Genomic DNA, 18878 nt, shown 5'->3' with positions numbered 1-18878 from the left:
TGCATGAAAGCCTGGAGGACTTCAGTGAAAGTGTTCAAAAGCATTTTTTCATTTACTAAGTAGCACATCTGGTTGTGTTGACTTTTGATGAGTAAGTTCTTTTGACACGCACTATTTGTTACCGTTCAGCAGTTTTTATTCTCACTCACAACTTTCGTGCAACACTTAACTTCTCGGATTTATATACACGGAAATGTAAAAATGATGAGGTGCTACACAAATGTCAGGATGATTTAGACTACTGAGGCCAACATATTTCTGAGTTGCAAAATTCAGATTGATGCCAGAGGCAAATCAAGGCTATATTGATAAATAACTAAACATACATACAGTAGAACTAGATATCCATGTAGGCTAGCCTGTCTTGGGTAGGCTTAGAAAATTACTTTTGGTAAGTCTGACACTAAACAGTATGATTAACACACTTACTCTATGTCCATTTGTTGCTAAAAAGAATGTCAAGGACATGTAACTGTTACGGCACAAACAATATTCAGACTTCCCCACATCTGACACTTCCTCAACCATAGTTGACATAGTTGACAAGTTTGCTGGTATCGCTGGCTGCACTTACCAAAGGGGGTGCATTCGTTTAGTAAAAATAAGTAGTGTTGTGTATCGTTAAATCTCTCTTACCTCCACTATGTCCAGTGACAACATCAGTTATGGAACCATCTTCATGAACTGATCATATGCCTTGCACATCTGAATATTGTATTATAAGTAGAACTGTGTTAGTGTTGAATCATTAGTTTGAGAACTAGATTAAAAAAAAAAGAGAGATGGAAAAGGTACAAAAGTCTGTGTCAAGCTTGTTCAATAAATCATATGATAGCCTATTTCACGCCTGAATTGATGCTAGCACATACACGCCAAAGAAGATAACCTTACGAGAATGGAAAGGATAGCGTGCGGGTGCTCTCCATGGTACTGAAATGCTCAAAATGTGTAGTCGGAGCAATGTGCTGCAAATGAATGACCATCAACGACGGTTCAATAATAAAGCTGTGGGGTGATCAAATAAGTTAATGATCAATTATGACAAACTTGCGCATTTCGAAACATTGACAGAAGGGTGTTTATGTCTACCATTCAACAACAGGGCAAAAAAACCTTGCTTACGTCAAGGATGGTGTTCGTACTCAAACGATTTTAATATGTATTAATTCTGATGCATGCGTAGAAACCTTTTCGTTGACAACCTGGGGGCGTCTCATGCCTCGATAATAATAATAAGCAATTGCTAGAAATGGCTTGATGTTCTCATAACACATGGCTGCTTGAAACATAAAACATCTGATCCCAGTTTACTCACACGCGAGATCGTTTCTTGCGCCTCTACACATTGTGTGGACTATTTTGTCACGCGTTTTACACCAGAATCGGTGCTTTGCTTGGGTATGTGAGTGGTGTGGACAAATGAACGACGGACTCTATACAGACGTTAAAACATTATATCGCGTTATTTTTCATTTACAACATTATAAGCAACATCTACAGCCGAGAAAATACAATAACGGCTGTTATTTGGTCTCCGTTTTATTAATAGCAGCGACCTAACGTTTACTTGATCTCCTCCTGGCTCTGAAGCCGCGCGATGAAACCACGCATGTGTTGATCTGTGCTGCAGCAACGTGCATCGGTTCCTCTTTGACCCCAGCGATAATCTGCATTCAGACTGAGGCTTCAATATATTTCCTAGCCGCTGGATTTTAGGGTATTCCGGAGCGTCTCTATTTATGTTATTTCCAAATATTTATGAAATATCCGAGAGGCTTTTATATCAATTCAGTGGCTGCCCTCGCAGCAGCGTAACGGATTCAGATTTTCGGAGCTGAATTATAACGCGAGCTGGTATGTACGTAATGTGTCATAGCGAAGATAGTCAGTAAATAGAGGGACACGTCCATCTGCAATAAAGAGGAAAAGAAGATGGTGTTCCTGGCCTCTGAAAATATACCATGTAAATGGTCGACTGCGATGTTGAAACCTGGCTTTCCAGTCAAGATATTTCTCTGTGTGTTTTTAATCGTATATCTTCCTTCAAGGTAAGCGGGCTCCGACAGAAATTGACTGAAATGTTGTTGAAATGTATTCTTTATAACAATAAGAAACTGACATTCAACCGCTTTACATTGTAATGGTTGCGTCAATTCAACATATTCTCATAGTAAAGGACAACGCGTCTAATCTGTTCGTTAAGAAGGCGTCTGTATCTATAAGAATCTTATGTTAGCGAAGGCATTTCGCACATCAGATGATCCGTTGGTATTCGATTGCTTTGGAGATGTATATGAAGCGTGATAAGATATGACAAGTGTAAGATATTTGGAATGTCTATGATTTCAGAAATATCCGATTAGATGAAAAGTGTGTTCGTCTGACATCCGGGTTCGTAGACATATTTTGTGGGTGTATAGCGGATAGAGGAACCCTGAACCTAGGATAGCATGATATCAACAGTAGCCATCAAATATTTGCTAGTGCAAAACACAGAACATAATGGCATACGGTAAAACGTAATCCCCAAAAGCTTTTTTTTAACATACGACTAGTGTCTGTGGCTGTTGCTGTTTCAATATGATTCAGTATGGAGAGGCAAAGTTGTAGCCGTCGGCTACACTTCCTGTCACTTACAAACGCCGCTTAATACTATGGATACCTTAGCCTACCTGCTTGCATTTTTGGTTGTTCAGAGTTCATATGATGTTTATGTTATAAACCAAAGGATTTGACCAGTTGACATAATATTCAAAATAAGAGTTTGCCACTGAAGCAGGTGTTATGCCATCAAATAAATAGCGTATGGAACGCCTTATTGCTTATATATCCCGTCCTCCCGAAAAGGTAGGCTCACCTACTGGTGTTGTGGAGAGGCGCAAAATAATTGTGAGCAGCAGTCAGTCTCTACCTCAAGTGATATTAACAGATTCTGTTAAAGAACTCAAAGTTGCCTAGTGCTGAGGATAAATGGGTTGTGCATCAGTCTTCCCCCTTCTTTTCATGAAATCCTCCATCATTGAAAATGCGGCCACGAATCACCATGGCCTAGATCAAACCCCTGAAGCCTAGCCCAGAGTAGGCAAGGGTGAATGTTCAATGAGGGCTAAATAACTAGTCGATGCTAATTCAACTATACGGAATCACTTGAATAGCATTACTTGTTTTCTAGATATAGGTTTATTGGAGCTTAATGTGCAAATGTTTTGATAGATTATGAATACTTGAAGAGGAGGGGCAGTATATCCAGGAGCGTATAATAATAATAAAAAAAATGTGTGTAGAACAGATCCATTATGTGTAGGCCGCCTAACCCGTGGGACCTAACGTCATGATAGAATGTACTTGTTATGTTCATAATATCTTGCTTATAACACCTTGACAGATACAGCTATTGCATTTATGCCATTATGTTGACTGCACACATTGTAATAAAGTTGGTAGTACAATTATGTTATTTGTTTAATATTAGGCGGTCTTAACAATTAAATGATACAGTGTATAGCAGATTTGAGTGAATACATTAGCATGGTGATCTCAGTACCTTGACTGATAGATAAACTCCGTTCCTAATCCACTTCTTCAGCTGACTTGCTCCAGGGTTGAATTGGCAGTAGTTTGTCTAGAATCCATCACATCAGTGCTGCTTGTGGGGGGGAAAGGATAGCAAGCATTTTTTCTCTTGGCACGAGTGCAACGCTGTGCCATAGCAGAGCATAAACAAAATCCATGGAGAGACAGAGTGCAGGAGCAAAGGTGCTAATAACTGCCTTGTTGTTCTCCCAGGGACTCTGAGGCCTCCTCTGTGAAGACATCCCTCCGCTAATAGCCTGAGATATGTCACAACGTCAACACAGTCTCCTTACTGTGGCAGTGGCAGTCTTGTACACTAGTTGTGATTGTCTTCATTACATAAACAGTTGATTTTTTTTTCACCCTGGATGACACTGCGTTCAACACTGAGTAATTTAGAGAATCATTTTGGCTTTCGGCATAGCTGCTGCTGCTGCTTCAGCTGAATAATTTGGATCTGCCAGGGAAACACTCAAACTGAATCACAGCAAATGTTCCTAGCATCTCTCTTCCTGAACTATTGAGTGTACACAGCCTGTTTGTGCTCATGTGTCTCAGCCTATACGTCTCACTAAAACGGTGTTCAGAACTTGCTGCTTGTCCAGAGAGTTTTTCAGCATTTGCTGTTTGAGCAGAAATCCCTCCTCTTTAATGGCCGTGTGTCTGAAGATGATGTAGTAGTAGTGTTATTATGGCGTAGAGAATTGTGGTGACAAAGTCTTTCACTTTGGCTAGCGTTGACTGTAGTTCAAAGGAGCCATACACATGAGTCAGTGCTGCTGACTCTTTTCTATGGGCAATCACAGAGAGTGTACAGTAGTATACTGATCCAACTTCATTTGAACTTCCCTTATTACAGTGTACTAATGCAAGTCTTTAATTATACTATACTTAATGTTTATCTACAGTAGGTGCATGTTAAGGTACTAACCTTGATTCCAAATCCATCCTGTAAGATCATGTAATGATGATAATCCTTCAGCAGGTAAAATCACCATGTTGTACAATCATGTTGTGAAAAATATCTAGGTCCATTCAGAGACCTGTGCATATCTGTCTATCTATAAGGGTCTGGGTATATGTTGAAATCTCATAAGCTGAATAGTAGTGCCCAAGGACAGTTACTTTCAGTGACAGTATGCTAGTGGGGGAGATCACAGAAATTCTTTCAACATTCTTAGTGTATGTAAGCTGTGGCAGTGACTATAGCCTCTCAGTAAACTGTGAGTGACATATTACAGTATGTTTTGTGTCTATTATGTTAAACATGACTCTGTTTTGGGGTTGTTTACTTCTTAAAGTTGTCCAAGTTGTTAATATGTTTTATCTTTACAACTTCACTGTACTGGACATGTAAACTAATTGAAAGATATTCCTTGATATATAACGGATTAAGAATGTTATAGACATGTAAGACTGAAGTAAGTACAGTAGGGTTTGTTTGTTTGTTACTTACACATACTTCTCTTTACTCTTTCCTGACTGTGACCTTCCAAATGTTGTGTTTAATCAGAAGACATGTATCTGTCTGACATTCCCCCACTCATTAAGTCTGTGTGTGGCCTGTGTGAAATGTGCTGACTGCAACATTTCTTGGAGATTTGTTGTGTACTGATATTGAAATGCTCCTCACACCTCTCATAAATGCATCAACACCTTGCTCAAATCAGTCCACTGTGCCATTCCTGAACAAATTGTGTTTAGCCGGTCTGTAATGGAGTTGTGGAGAGAGATAGAGCTAATTAGGGAATTAGAGGCCATTACAGGTCAACTGGCATGTCCGTTAAGAGCCGCATCCTGAGGAAGAGCCTCTATTCTATGGCAGGCTACTGTTTTATACATCTGTACTTAGTCTTACAGTGCAAGGTCCGAGCAAAATTATTTATGTGGAAGAAGGAAATTGCAGGATCTGTGTGCAGCACAAGAATGAAAATAAACGTCCTCTATCCTTTTATCTAAAAATGGCTGCTGATCTTTCGGATCACTGAGTTATTGGTTAATGTGGAGGTTTTCTTCCTCAGATATAAGGCCATCTTCTCTAAAGCATGGGAGGGGAAGCATTGGGCTGTGGCACTGGCACTTTGAGGCCTATATTTGGCTCTCACAGCCTGATTTCCCCTATTGTTTTGGAGTCGTTGTAAGAACATGTGCATGTATATACATTGAGACAGTGCTATATTTAACTATACAGCTTCCTCTGTAAGAGATGGATTGGTAGCACCTACAGTACAAGTCTTTGGAAGCGAGCTGAATCTGAATTTGCTTTCTTTACTCCCCGGTCTCCCGCTTCTTAATTTATGGCGTTCAGCTTCTTGTGTGGGCCGTTAACCTTGCCATGATAGGCTGTTTTTGTTTTGCTTCATTATTCTACATCAGAGCCTCATGTTGATGCCACTGTCAGTCAGGGGAGGAGAGGCAAAGGAACACATCCGTAGACAAATGTGAAAAGGAATGAAATTGAAGTTATCTTTATATACAGTATGATATCATTATTTGCCCTTGTGCCCTATTCAGTGACATCACTTCCTCGAGTGCTGTCAGGTTTTGAGTTTCTGTTTTACCTCATTAATGTCCTTGATACTTCAACATCACATTCAAGACCTTTTTTTCCGAGTACTGTATCTTTGAGTCATCGGCCCTGGATGCCATCTCATCCACTGATACATTATTGTTTTGCTCCCTCACACATGGCAGTCTGCAGCATTATTTCCTGCTTGGTCAAAGGGCCTCCATTTGTCAGCTAGCTTGAATTGACTGGGAATGTTGACGCCCGTCTACTCATCAAGTATCTATCTTACCCATCCATCTCAGTCCATTAGGATCGGCATTGACTCTGTAATGCACAGCGAATGGAATACAAAGAGCTGTGGTATTGAGTTTAAAATTCTGCTCGTATTCTCACCCCTATAGTATAATCTCCAGTCTCTTCTACTCCTCTAAACCTGTGAGTCTCTCCTGCTGGTCACAGCATTATATCAGAGTCAGACTCTATGCTGAGGACTCAAGTGCCATCCTACTAAAAAGCTCCCATCTACAGTATGCTCAGCAGGTCTCAGATCAGACCCCAGGGGCTCTTAATTTCATTGATGGGGAACTGACAATGAGCAAAATTTGCTATGCATGAACTTAGCTAATTGAATACCACAAGCACTATCCTAAGCACAGACCTTGGTGGGTCAGCAGCACAATGCGTCCACACATCACAATGGCCTCAGTCTGTTTTTGGTGAGAAAGGACTTTGCTTGTTGCTTGTGTCTGTTGCCCAGCATTGATATTAGGGCCCCATTGCTTCACCTTTTACCCTATAGTTGAAGCCCTCCAATCGTTTCCTTCGATGACCCACCATGTTCCTCTACCATGACCAGTATCTGTAACCAGCTCCACATTAGACATTGCAGCTCAGTGTCTTCCAGTCTGATCCTTTTGGATGCCCACCTCACCTCACCACCTAAACACTGTTGACGTACCCCCCCACCCCCCCTCGTATACCAATTTCCGCTACATTGCAGGACCTTTATTTTGGTAAATAGTTTTTGGTAGTAGTTGTAATGCTACAGTATGTCTAGCCTTCAAGGCTCATTTTCACCTAGGGCCCTTACCCAGAGTGGAACATACTGGGAAAATAGTGTTTTACGCATATCCATACAATTATAATGGGAACATAAGATACATCATGCATTAAACAGTACAGTAACAGATAGTAAAGTATGTGTAGTACTCACAAAAAATGCAAGGCGCATAGTGCCTTGGCCAAAAGACTCTAAAATAGAAATGAACCATATACCACACAAAGTGGCAAAGTCTAATATAGCAATACACTAAAATGACTCTCACTTTCTCAGTTGTAAAGTGTCATAATCATGTGGCAGTCCTTACCCAAAGTGATACTGCAACTCCTGCAGCCTGTAGATGGTGAGAGTGTTGTAGTTTTGTGCGTAGAGGTGCTTAGAGTGTGTCCACCCAGACGCATTAAATGGACAACTCACCTCTGAAAGACGGAGAAACAATGAAGAATTAATGGCCCAGTCCTCTGAAGCACTTACTGGGATCTGGAAAAGACTGAGGGGTCAAAATAAGATAGGGCTGCATCATACCCCAGTACACAGGAAAGCCATCAGAGAGCTGCACTATCACCCTCTGTCTTTGTGGCTTTCAGTTCTGTGTGGTGTTGGAGTTCAGTGCAAACTTCCAGTAGAGTGTTGTGTTGAGCCTTTGCTTTTCTCCATCACATGTTCTCAAGGATTTTTTCTTTTCGATTTTCTCCCGATTCCATGGTTACTGTCTGCTGCACAAAGAATAATTGGGGCTTCAGTCTCTCTTTTCTATCTCTCTCTCTCTCTCTCTCTCTCTTTCTCTTTCTTTCTATCCCTCTCTTTCTTTCTTTCTTTCTTTATCACGTTTTCCCTTTAGTCCTATCTTTTATTGTTCTTCTGTCTCTCCGTCTTTCTTCATAATAGCTCTGCCAGTTTGAAGCATTCTGTTTGGCAGCAAAGCAAAAATGTTGTTCAGCTCTGTGCACATGTGCTACATCTTCAGACACATTGTATGAAGCACGCCTGCCTCCCTTCCCTTGCATATTAGAATAAGGCCCAGTCTACTGTACGCTGAGATGACAATGGCGGCCAATGTATAGATCTGCATAACAACATGGAGATTCGCCACAAAGACTACTCTGATGATTAGTATGCCCGTTTGTGGGGATTTGCGCGGAGATGAAGATTTGAATTAGTTTTGTCATTTACAGTATAATGCCCCCAAGAGGGCATCTTTGGGGTGTTGTGGAACTCATTGCCGTCCAATGGGAATAAAATAAAATCTCCACTCTACAGTTCAAAGGGAAGTACTTCCCCCCCCTCTCTCCCTAATGTGGCATTATTATTGTATGCGAGTCTTCTACTGCACTGCTCCTGCTGCTCTGCTCACTGTCTCTCCAAAGCACTTTATACACCATGCCATTTACTGAGAGGAGGCCCTGGCAGGGAGGACGTAGGAAATATTCATTAGGGCACTCCCACGGATCTGTAATGCGGGGAGACATCTCCGCAAGGTGTGGCTACTTTACTACTCCGGTGTCTGGTCCACTCTTCTCTCCTTCTCTGTTGTATCTCTGCGGGGGCAATTCAGGACGTGGCCATTTAAAACAAAACATCGATCAATGTTTCATGAAGGGACGTATTTAACAAGGACACAGGCATGTCTTCTATCTCTCTCACTCTCTCTCTTTCTCTCTCTCTCTGCACTGTACTCGCCACATCATCAGTATCTATTGTGGCACCAAGAAGCAAATGTATGTGCATTCTGTCGTTTATAATTCATGAGATTTTATCATAGGGCAAGGCAGGACTTTTATAATGTGCTTCATCATATTCTATGTGAGTTTTAAAAAGCAAGTGTCAAGTGTTTCAAACATCTGCTGAACATAAGCAAAGTAAAGAGTGTGAGATACTCAATGTGTGTTATATAATGCTTTTGCATTGCTATATATCACCTATGCAATACACGTTTGCTACAATATACATGGCTGTATAACTGGGATTAGACATGCCAACTGTGCACAGTGGAACTGTTTACAATGTTTTAATTTTTCCTCATGAAACTCTATGGCTTTGCCATGGCTAATGCAGAGCATATGCTACTGTTTTGTTTTTTCTTGGCAGTTCCCTCCAAAGTGAGAATGATGACGATGAAGTTGCAAACAAAACCTGGGTGCTGACACCCAAAGTCTACGAGAGTGATGTCACTCACATCTTAAACAGCCTGCTCGATGGCTACGACAACAAGCTGCGGCCTGACATTGGAGGTACGTAGGTGCAAGTTTTCACGGGCACTCTGCCGCCATCTTGGCAATGCCTTCAGACAGCAATTATTGGCAATCAAAATCAGGCTCCAATCCAAATAAATGGGGAGAGGCTTACAACTACACATAGGATGACGAAACAGGCTTTAAAAATACAAAGCTGAATCATAAACCAACCACAAGCAACCATACAATAGTGGCTCAAATGGACAATGTTTGCTTACTGTACTAAATAACTGTACTAGCTGTAGAACAAAATAATCAGGTAAGTTGAAACATAAGTTATACCTTCTTTGAAAAGATGTTTGGCTCTGTAGAATACAAGTCTGCCATCCTCCATTTTTTGTGAGAAATCTGAGAAAGCTTGAACTGGGTAAAAATGCTTAAAGGGATATTCCGCCATTTTTGGAAATACGCTCATTTTCCACCTCCCCTCGAGCAAAACAATCGATATTTACCTTGTTCCCGTTCATCCAGCCATTCTGTGAGTCTGGCGATACAACTTTTAGCTTCAGCCTAGCATAGATCACTGAATCGGATTAGACCATTAGCTTCTCGCCTGCTAGCTTCATGTTTAAAAGTGACTAATATTTCTGGTAATTTTCCCATTTAAAACGTGTCTCCTCTCAAGTTAGAAAGTGCAATAAGACCAACTGAAAATGAAACCTGGCGTTTTTCTAGGCTGATTTGACATGGAACTACACTCTCATCTGGCGTAATAATCAAGGCAACTTGCAAACGTACCATAGGCGCAGTGATATCGTACGCAGCATCTGAAAATAGTCCCCATAGACATCAAGCAGTAGTAGTGCCAGTAGCTGCAAGTTGCCTTGATTATTACGCCAGATGAGAATGTAGTTCCATGTCAAATCAGCCTAGAAAAACGGCAGGGTTCATTTTCAGTTGGTCTTATTGCACTTTCTAACTTGAGAGGAGACACGTTTTAAATGGGAAAATTACCAGAAATATTAGTCACTTTTAAACATGAAGCTAGCAGGCGAGAAGCTAATGGTCTAATCCGATTCAGTGATCTATGCTAGGCTGAAGCTAAAAGTTGTATCGCCAGACTCACAGAATGGCTGGATGAACGGGAACAAGGTAAATATCGACTGTTTTGCTCGAGGGGAGGTGGAAAATGAGCGTATTTCCAAAAATGGCGGAATATCCCTTTAAACTGGGTACAACTGTATTGCATCTCATCACTATCTTTCACTTATAACTATACTGTAAGTTTGATGAAAAATAGTTTATCAATTTATTCTTATTTCAAGAGTTTGTGATGGCTGACACTCTTACAATCACCCCCAACATACTGTACACACAAACACTGACTTCACTGAGAGAGTACTTGATGTTTTCGGAATAGTAGATTTCTGTATGAAGCTACATATAGGCCTACTCAGGTTCTGATGTTCAAGTGTGATATTCATGTATGATTCAAGTATGATGTTCAAGTAGAAGTGTGATATTTACCAGCGGTCTCAAGTAAAACAGGATTGTCTCTCCATGTTTACACAGTGGTTTGATTACGTGCTAATATGCATCTCAGAGTGCGCGTGACAGATGCGTGCCAGTGTATCCCGGTGAGACTCAGCCTGAAGAGCGTGTCTAACAGACCCATGCAGTGGTGAACTGCAGATCACCGCTGTTCCGTAGTCGTTTGGGGAACATTAACGTGTCTCAGGGGCTTTTTTGGAGAACATGACAAATATGCTGCATGCAGCTGTCTTTTTCAGGGCGTAGCATCGTCGGCTAAGTCACGAGGAGCTCCAATGAACAAATCATGTGTGGGTGCACTTACAAAGTAGAGTAGCAAAGGAAAGAGAAGTTAATGGCTGCAGAGTTCTGTAGGGATGTCATAAAAAAACCCCCCAATATATCGATTATCAATCTGCAGGTCATTTACATAGACACGATAAGTGTTTGATTTAAAATTCATGTACATGTACTCATCTAGGCAGTTGCGGAGGCTTGCAGATGCATGTCCATGATTTATTTATTGAGGCAGAACAGCTGAACGACAACTCTTAATTGCTGCCTCTCACTGATAGACTTCCAAGCTCCGAAAATATTTCTGTGGACGTACAGTATGAGTCACTTATGTCTTCGCTACACATATCTGTGGAGCTACTATTTATACCACTCATATTATGCAGTTTTTTATTGTTTTCTTTTCTATATGAAATGCTCTGTTTGAATAGAAGAGTTTACAGTCAGGCCTAGCCGCATGATACCTTTGTCTCGTTGATGGCTACCTGGGGAGCGCATGTGTGCGGCCTTGATATGTTTGTTATATGGAGAGGATAGCTTAGCCCCATGACTCATGTCATCATAGCTGCGAGGGCGCTTCAACCAAAGAGGGGGGGAAAACACAATGAATTGTGACAAGAGTTTGTGATTAAAGAGTAATACTTTGCTATCCTGTTGTGTTTACGTATTAGGCTGACATGAGAATAAGATGTAAGCCTCTTTTCCCCGTAACCTACATGTCAAGGCCTTAGTTGACGGAGGACTGTGGGGCTTGTGTCTGATGTTGAGTGTGCGTTGTGTCTGTCGTATGCATGAATCAATGCAGGATTGATGTAAAAAGCTCTACTATTTTACTGTGTCTGCTACTATGCACAGTACGGTGGATAAACAGCTCACGTTGACATTGAATGGGACTGATTCAAGTTGCATGATGTCCCCGCCTGACATCAAGCTGTCAGGCTACTCCACCATGAGTATTTGTCATCCTTCAGCTGGCACCAAGCAAATTAAACTACATTTCCCATGATGCCACTGACCCGGGACACACATTCTTATGTAATCTAAATAATGCCATTTGTTTTCAGATGAATTTCAATTAGTACAAGCATCCATGTTATATTGACAGAAGCAGTTACACCTACAATAAGTTGTACATTGATTCCCATCATTCATTCATTCATTCATTCATTCATTCATATGGGATACTGATTTCACCAGTGTTCCCTATGCAAGGAACCTATTGCTATGGTCTTCTTAGCACCTTACTCTACCAGTTGATTCTGACCAGTAGCCATTTCCCAATCCTGTTCCCATTACAAAAAAAGGCACACAAGCACACACAGACACACACAGACACAAACAGACACACACACACACACACACACACACACACACACACACACACACACCACACGGTGCCTCAACAGGACGAATGTGTGGTGCACCGTGTGGTGTGTGTGTGTATGTGTGTGTGTGTGTGTGTGTGTGTGTGTGTGTGTGTGTGTGTGTGTGTGTGTGTGTGTGTGTGTGTGTGTGTGTGTGTCTGTTTGTGTCTGTGTGTGTCTGTGTGTGTCTGTGTGTGCTTGTGTGCCTTTTTTGTAATGGGAATGTGATGAAAGTGGAATGACAGTATAGTATGTAGACGAATTAGGGCTGAACATGCATAACGGCTTCCCTGTCTCTGTCCTTTTTCAGTGAAGCCCACAGTGATTCACACAGACATGTTTGTCAACAGCATCGGCCCAGTAAATGCTATCAACATGGTAAGTTACAGTCATTTCTATCAAGATATGTCTTCATGTGTTGACGATATACAGAACAAACTGCACAAAAATGACCACTGCATTGTTTACAATTAGTGATGACAAATCAGTTTGTGGGTATTGTATCAGTCTGAGCAGGGTTTTGATTTGCAGCAATGAGCTACAGTGAAATGGAATGTTTGGTTGTATTGTAACAACACAATGGCAACTGTTATTTTTAAAACTGTGAATATGGGCATGTCAGAAGAAGAAGCTTCTTTTTTGTTGCCAGAGAGATGGATGCGCGTGCCGTGCATGCTATTTCAGAAGTGCTCCACACTTGGAAATGATATTGGATTTTCCGCAGTTTGTCTCATTATTCACTGATTGATGCCTGCATTCACAGTTTGGTGCCGTTGCAAGAATGAGACCTGGCAGAGGGGCTCATCCTCAGGATGCTGCTGAGGCCTATTTACAAGGAGTGCATCCCAGTTAAGCTGGCCTCTATAAATAGACTGGGATGAATATTGCGAGATTAGTGGGTCTCCTCTGCCTCAGGAGTTCACCCAAGACGCCTCCTCCTCCCCCCACCAGTGAGGGTGGTGGTGGTGGTGGTTGGAGAGAAATTCCTGACTAAGGTTCCAATTTCAATGTTAATCCATTTCTCACCCCTTTTCAATTACTGCCAAGTGCGACTGATACTAAGAAGAAGGAGAGAGAAAAAAACTGCCTTAGCCAAAAGTGTATGCATGGTTGCTACCGTCACAAGGGTAGGAAATAGTCAGCTCTTTGATCTCATTGTTAATCACTCTTGAGCCTGCACTCTAACTGGCTCAGATGGGGACTGTGGGTGGGATTTGGAGGAAGGAGTAGGGGGATTTTGCACAAACCTTAGGTTACTGAACCACTCTTCTCTAACACTGCAGTCCCCCCGAATGGCAGTTAATGTAATGCGGGCGTTCATGACGCACATATTTACGCACGTTAGAGAGTGTTTCTACTCAGCATGAGGCTAATGCTCTCTTTGTTTTTGCAGAATCTGGTAAATGTGTGAACACAACTTGCACACTTTGTACTGACATCTTTCTTTTGTTTTTCTTTAGCTTTATAAAAGTATTTGCGTTTTTTGTGCTTTTGTGATGCACACTGCTGTCTTCTCTGAGAGGGATGTTTGATATTCAGTCGGCTGCGGAATAGACATTTTCTTTTGGCTGGAATGTCAGGGCTGGGAGTCAATTTTGATCTTGTGTGTGCGTGTGTGTGAGAGAGAGAGAGAGAGAGAGAGAGAGAGAGAGAGAGAGAGAGAGAGAGTGTGTGTGTGTGTGTGTGTGTGTGTGTGTGTGTGTGTGTGTGAGTGAGAGAGAGATAGAGAGAGCAAGAGAGAGAGAGAGAGAGAGAGAATATGCATTTGTATGCGTGTGTGTGTCAGTGCTTTAGAAAAAAAAAATGAAAAGGCAGTTGGTGCCCATCACAAGCCTTTGGTTTTCTGCGATAAAAAAATGTACTCCAGCGAATAAAAGTGAATGTGTTGATTGTAGCCGGGTCTGTGACACTTTGGTGGGGATTTGGGTTTTATTGCTTGGCTAAGCTCTGTAGAAAAGTAAATTATTAATGCTTCTGTCCTCTCACACACAAATCCCAGGATTTTTCTTTCTGTCTTTTTTTTTCTAAAAGCGGCACTTCACTTTGAACTCCAGGGCTTTCCTTGTGCCAGAATTATTAAATAAAACCCAGAGAGCAGCCAGCGACACAACAGTGGGACGTTCAAAATAGCAACAACGGGCAAACATTCGCAAGCGTTCTGAAACGGTTATTTCGTTTCACTTTGAATTCTCTTCGAACGGTTGGTTGCCATCTATATCTAATGAGCTCAAACGTTTGCACAAAAAATGTTCAGTTTTAAAAGTTCAGAGAAAATGCATTCACCTGGAACACCTTTGTCGGCACACGCCTTTGTTTTGGCCCTGATCTGGTTGACTGTGACAGAGACAAAGAGAAAGAGAAAGAGAAAGAGAGAAAGAATGACAGAGCGTTTCTGTGTACCTGTGCTTGTGTGTATAAGAAGGAAAGAAAGAAAGAAAAAGGGAAAGAAGGGAAAAGAGAAATTGTGTGTGTGTGTGTGTGTGTGTGTGTGTGTGTGTGACTCTCCCCTATTTCTCCCATCCCTCCCGCACTAGTCTGTGACTGGTAATGGCAGGGTAGTGGGCTCGCTGTAATGAGGCCCTGGAGTTGGGAGAATGTCAACTGCTAAACAGGAGGCCTCCACGTAATTGGCCTTTTCGCAGCGTTTAATTCTCAGGTTGCAGGTTGCTTGCCTCGACACGGCTCGTTTCAGCTGCGTGCTTTCATTTGCACAGGGGATTAAATGCCCCGTCTTCCTCCGAGAAAGGATTCTATCAACACAGCACCTACAAGACCATGTGGTGCGGAGGCTTTAGTTCGCCCCACTTTTTTTTATCCGCCTTTGCACTGTCACTCGGGCCTACAGGTCACAATGATCATTTTGAACTGAAATAGGTTCCCCTCTTCCCCAGCTCTGGTAATGTGGTTAAAAGCGCTTGGTACACAGTAGTATTTTATGCAAGGACAGACTCTCTTGAACTGCCACTGTAGGAGAGATGGCAACTTGAAAAGGGTATTCTTATGCCTGAAAAATAATTGTCAGGGTGTTTCTGAGTTTTGGACACACTCTTTTTCCAAATGTATTTTCTTTTTCTAATGTGGCAAGAGGGCACTTGGTAACACATAACTGTTCTCTGTTATACAGGAGTACACCATCGACATTTTCTTTGCCCAGACCTGGTATGACAGACGGTTGAAGTTCAACAGCACCATGAAGGTGCTCCGCCTGAACAGCAACATGGTCGGCAAGATCTGGATCCCCGACACGTTCTTCCGCAACTCCAAGAAGGCCGACGCCCACTGGATCACTACACCCAATAGGATGTTGAGGATCTGGAATGATGGACGCATACTTTACACCCTAAGGTATGGTAATCATATGCCAAGATGGCGCCTGTGTCTGACATTTTGAAGATGACGCATTAGCCAGTGATGAACATTGTATTATTAAATGATCAGTCATTAGGCTCAAATACATTTATGGCCATCACAAGTGTACATGATGCAGCAATCTATTTGATTATTTTTCACCTTTGCTTAACTGAGCTGCCATAATGTTGTGACATGTGCGGATAGGTTCATTTGTCATGCAGGATCTATACTGGTGGCATAAACATATGGAATGTAACGTGCTGTTTATAAATAGCTGAGCCTTACACAACACACTGGGCATAGTTGATTAGACACAATGTTTATAAAAGAGTAATTAATCTTGCTGAAGTGTGCAGCTTGGAGTCAGAGCCATGCATGCTGGCTGCGTTCTCTCTGCCTGTTTAATTGGTAGGCGCCCGGTGTAATGTGAAGTGAGTGTTCATGGCCAGTGATTGGATAAGACTTGGCCTGCTACTGAGAGGTAATTTTCTGACTGTAGGTTGACTATAGATGCCGAGTGCCAACTTAAACTGAACAACTTTCCAATGGATGAGCACTCCTGTCCCCTGGAGTTCTCAAGCTGTAAGTCTGCCCATATGTTCTCCTCCACTCTCTATTTCCCTCTCTCCCTCTCTCCCTCTCTCTCTCTTTTTTCCTCTCTCTCTCTCCCAGCTCACTCCCTCCCCCCCCCTCTCTCTCTCTCTCTCGCTCTCTCTCTCTCTCCCTCTCTCACTATCTCTCTCTCCCCCCGCTCTCTCCCCCCTCTCTCTATCTCCCTCTCTCACATTCTTTTTATGCCCTCCCCTATCTCTCTTTTTTTCTGTTTCTGTCTCTCGTTTTCTCTCTCTCATTTCAACCTCAATTCACTAGTTTAACGCTTTCTTTGCCTTTCTTTAAATAGAACAGCCACACACAGTAACAGAACATGCTGGTAAGCACAGAAACAGACAAAAAGAGACGGGTTGTTTTGCTGCCAATGTTTAACACAGATATTGTGGGAGAAAATAAGAAGAGCTCTCTTGCTTTCTTATTCGGAGCGCACACAGACATGAAGATTATTTTGGTCGCACTCCTCCGCCCTTTATCTCCCTCTCTCAATCTCTCACTCCCTCTCTCTCTCCCTCTCAATCTCTCTCTCTCTCTCTCTCTCTCTCTCTCTCTCTCTCTCTCTCTTCTCTAGTTCACAATCCAGCCACTAGTTTCAGTTTCAGGAGACAGAGAGGGCTTTTTTTTGTGGTGCTTTGGCTGCTTGGATGCAGCGTTCTCTCACCACAGGAGCCAGCCCCACGGAGAGAGCTCCTTAAATAGCCACGGATTCGCCCGAATCGGGGGAGAAAAAAAAGGGAGAAAAGAGAGTGTGAGGCAGAGGGAGAAAGTGTGTGAGGAAGGAATACGAGAGAGGGAAAAAAAAGACATGTAAAATTGATGAGCACCGTGGCGAGTCTCCTGGGGATGACATGAGTGGAGTTTGCATGCAGCGGCCCTGAAGGGCTCAGAGAGGACTGACTCTTGGCTCTGTGCATCCCACTCCACTCAATGCATTGGTTTGCATTTATTTATTTTTTTTATTTATTTCTCTCTTTTATTTTGTGGCATTTTCATTTCTTTAGAGTTGCCCATGGAAAGGCCTCTGACAAGTTTTAGGGCCCATATTCAAGACCAAATTGGCCATTGGAATCAAGAATCCATTATGAAAGCATATCCTGTGGACAGATGAAATTGCTGTAATGTGGCTGTAGGGCGGGTCGCTGGGCATGGGGTGGGGGGGGACTGTCCTTCCAGGTCCATCATGGATGTCCCCTCGTGGATGATGCCTTTGGGTTGTTCAATTAAGAAGCCCATTAAAGTTCCTCGCCCGCACCCCTCCTCCACTTTGGAAAGTCCTCACATTTGCACACTGCACTTCGTTTGCAGTTGCCAAAGCTTATTTGCTGGCCCGGGATCAAAAGAGACTTGACACAAGGTCAATCATTATTCGTATTAAATCACTGTTTAAGATTCCCTCAGCAATTGCTGACGCACCCTTTTCAGGTCCATCTTTATTACCATTGCCTTAACCCCAATTAACATTCGAGGGTGGGGAAAAAAAGACAGATATAACAATCACAAATGAGTCTATCAACCCAAGATCCAATAAAGACCATCCACTAGAATGTCTTGTGTGAAGGGTTGTCTTGGGAAATTGGAGGTTTGATTGGTCTGCCTCTTCTCTTTTTTCATCATTATTTTTTAATCACACGCTAACCCAAGATGGCTACCCAAAGGAGGAGATTGTGTACAGGTGGAAGAGGAGCTCCGTGGAGGTTGGAGACATCCGCTCCTGGAGGCTCTACCAGTTCTCCTTCGTGGGACTCCGCAACACCTCCGAGATCGTGAGGACTGTCTCAGGTAAGATAAGCCCCCCCCCCCCCCCCCCCCCCACACACACACACACACAAACACACTCAAGCACACACACACACACACACACACACACACACACACACTCAAACACACACACACACACACACACACACACACACACACACACACACATACACACACACACACGCACACACACACACACACACACACACATCACCACCCATAGAGCTGGGACATTTTCCCTAAAAATTCCTATCATGAAGAAAGATTATCATTTAGAAAGATTAGAAAACATTATTAATTAGAAAATAATTGCACGGCTCTTCCTCAACTGATGATGTGCAGACACCGCACCCGTTGGACTACTTACTGTTGCAATTACCTGCATCCCAGAAGCACGACTTGGTTTCACTGAGTGATTAAGAGGGTTTGTGTTGTTATTATCAAAAAGCAGGACAGGGGTCTCGGGGGGGATGGAGGGGTGTGTGTGTGTGGGGCGGGGGGGGGGGGGTGTATGTTGTCAAACCAGCAAGCGAGTCACGTCGTCAACCACCGTAGCGGCGTCGGGCGGGCGGGCGAGCGAATGAGCGAGCGAGGGAGGTGAGGGAGTGGCTGAGACGCGGGTGCGGAGCACGTGTTCATGTGTGTCTGTGGCGCCC

At 42.7% G+C, this 18878-nt stretch overlaps 1 protein-coding gene across 2 annotated transcripts in view; it reads left to right on the top strand.

The window, feature by feature from the left end:
• The first annotated feature begins 1928 nt into the window (after positions 1-1928).
• The window catches only part of gabrg2 (gamma-aminobutyric acid type A receptor subunit gamma2), a 40135-nt gene continuing 23185 nt past the window's right edge, over positions 1929-18878 (top strand). For both annotated transcript variants that reach the window (XM_062535622.1, XM_062535621.1), the window contains exons 1-6: positions 1929-2048; positions 9231-9373; positions 12815-12882; positions 15629-15849; positions 16355-16437; positions 18106-18243. In XM_062535622.1, the coding sequence (XP_062391606.1) occupies positions 1933-2048; positions 9231-9373; positions 12815-12882; positions 15629-15849; positions 16355-16437; positions 18106-18243 (769 nt within the window). In that variant the 5' untranslated portion in view covers positions 1929-1932. The remainder of the gene's footprint in view (positions 2049-9230; positions 9374-12814; positions 12883-15628; positions 15850-16354; positions 16438-18105; positions 18244-18878) is intronic.

The sequence above is a fragment of the Sardina pilchardus genome, chromosome 5 (assembly GCF_963854185.1).
Source record: "Sardina pilchardus chromosome 5, fSarPil1.1, whole genome shotgun sequence".
In the NCBI taxonomy this organism is placed as follows: domain Eukaryota; kingdom Metazoa; phylum Chordata; class Actinopteri; order Clupeiformes; family Clupeidae; genus Sardina; species Sardina pilchardus.
This window is presented reverse-complemented; position numbering and strand designations above follow the sequence as displayed.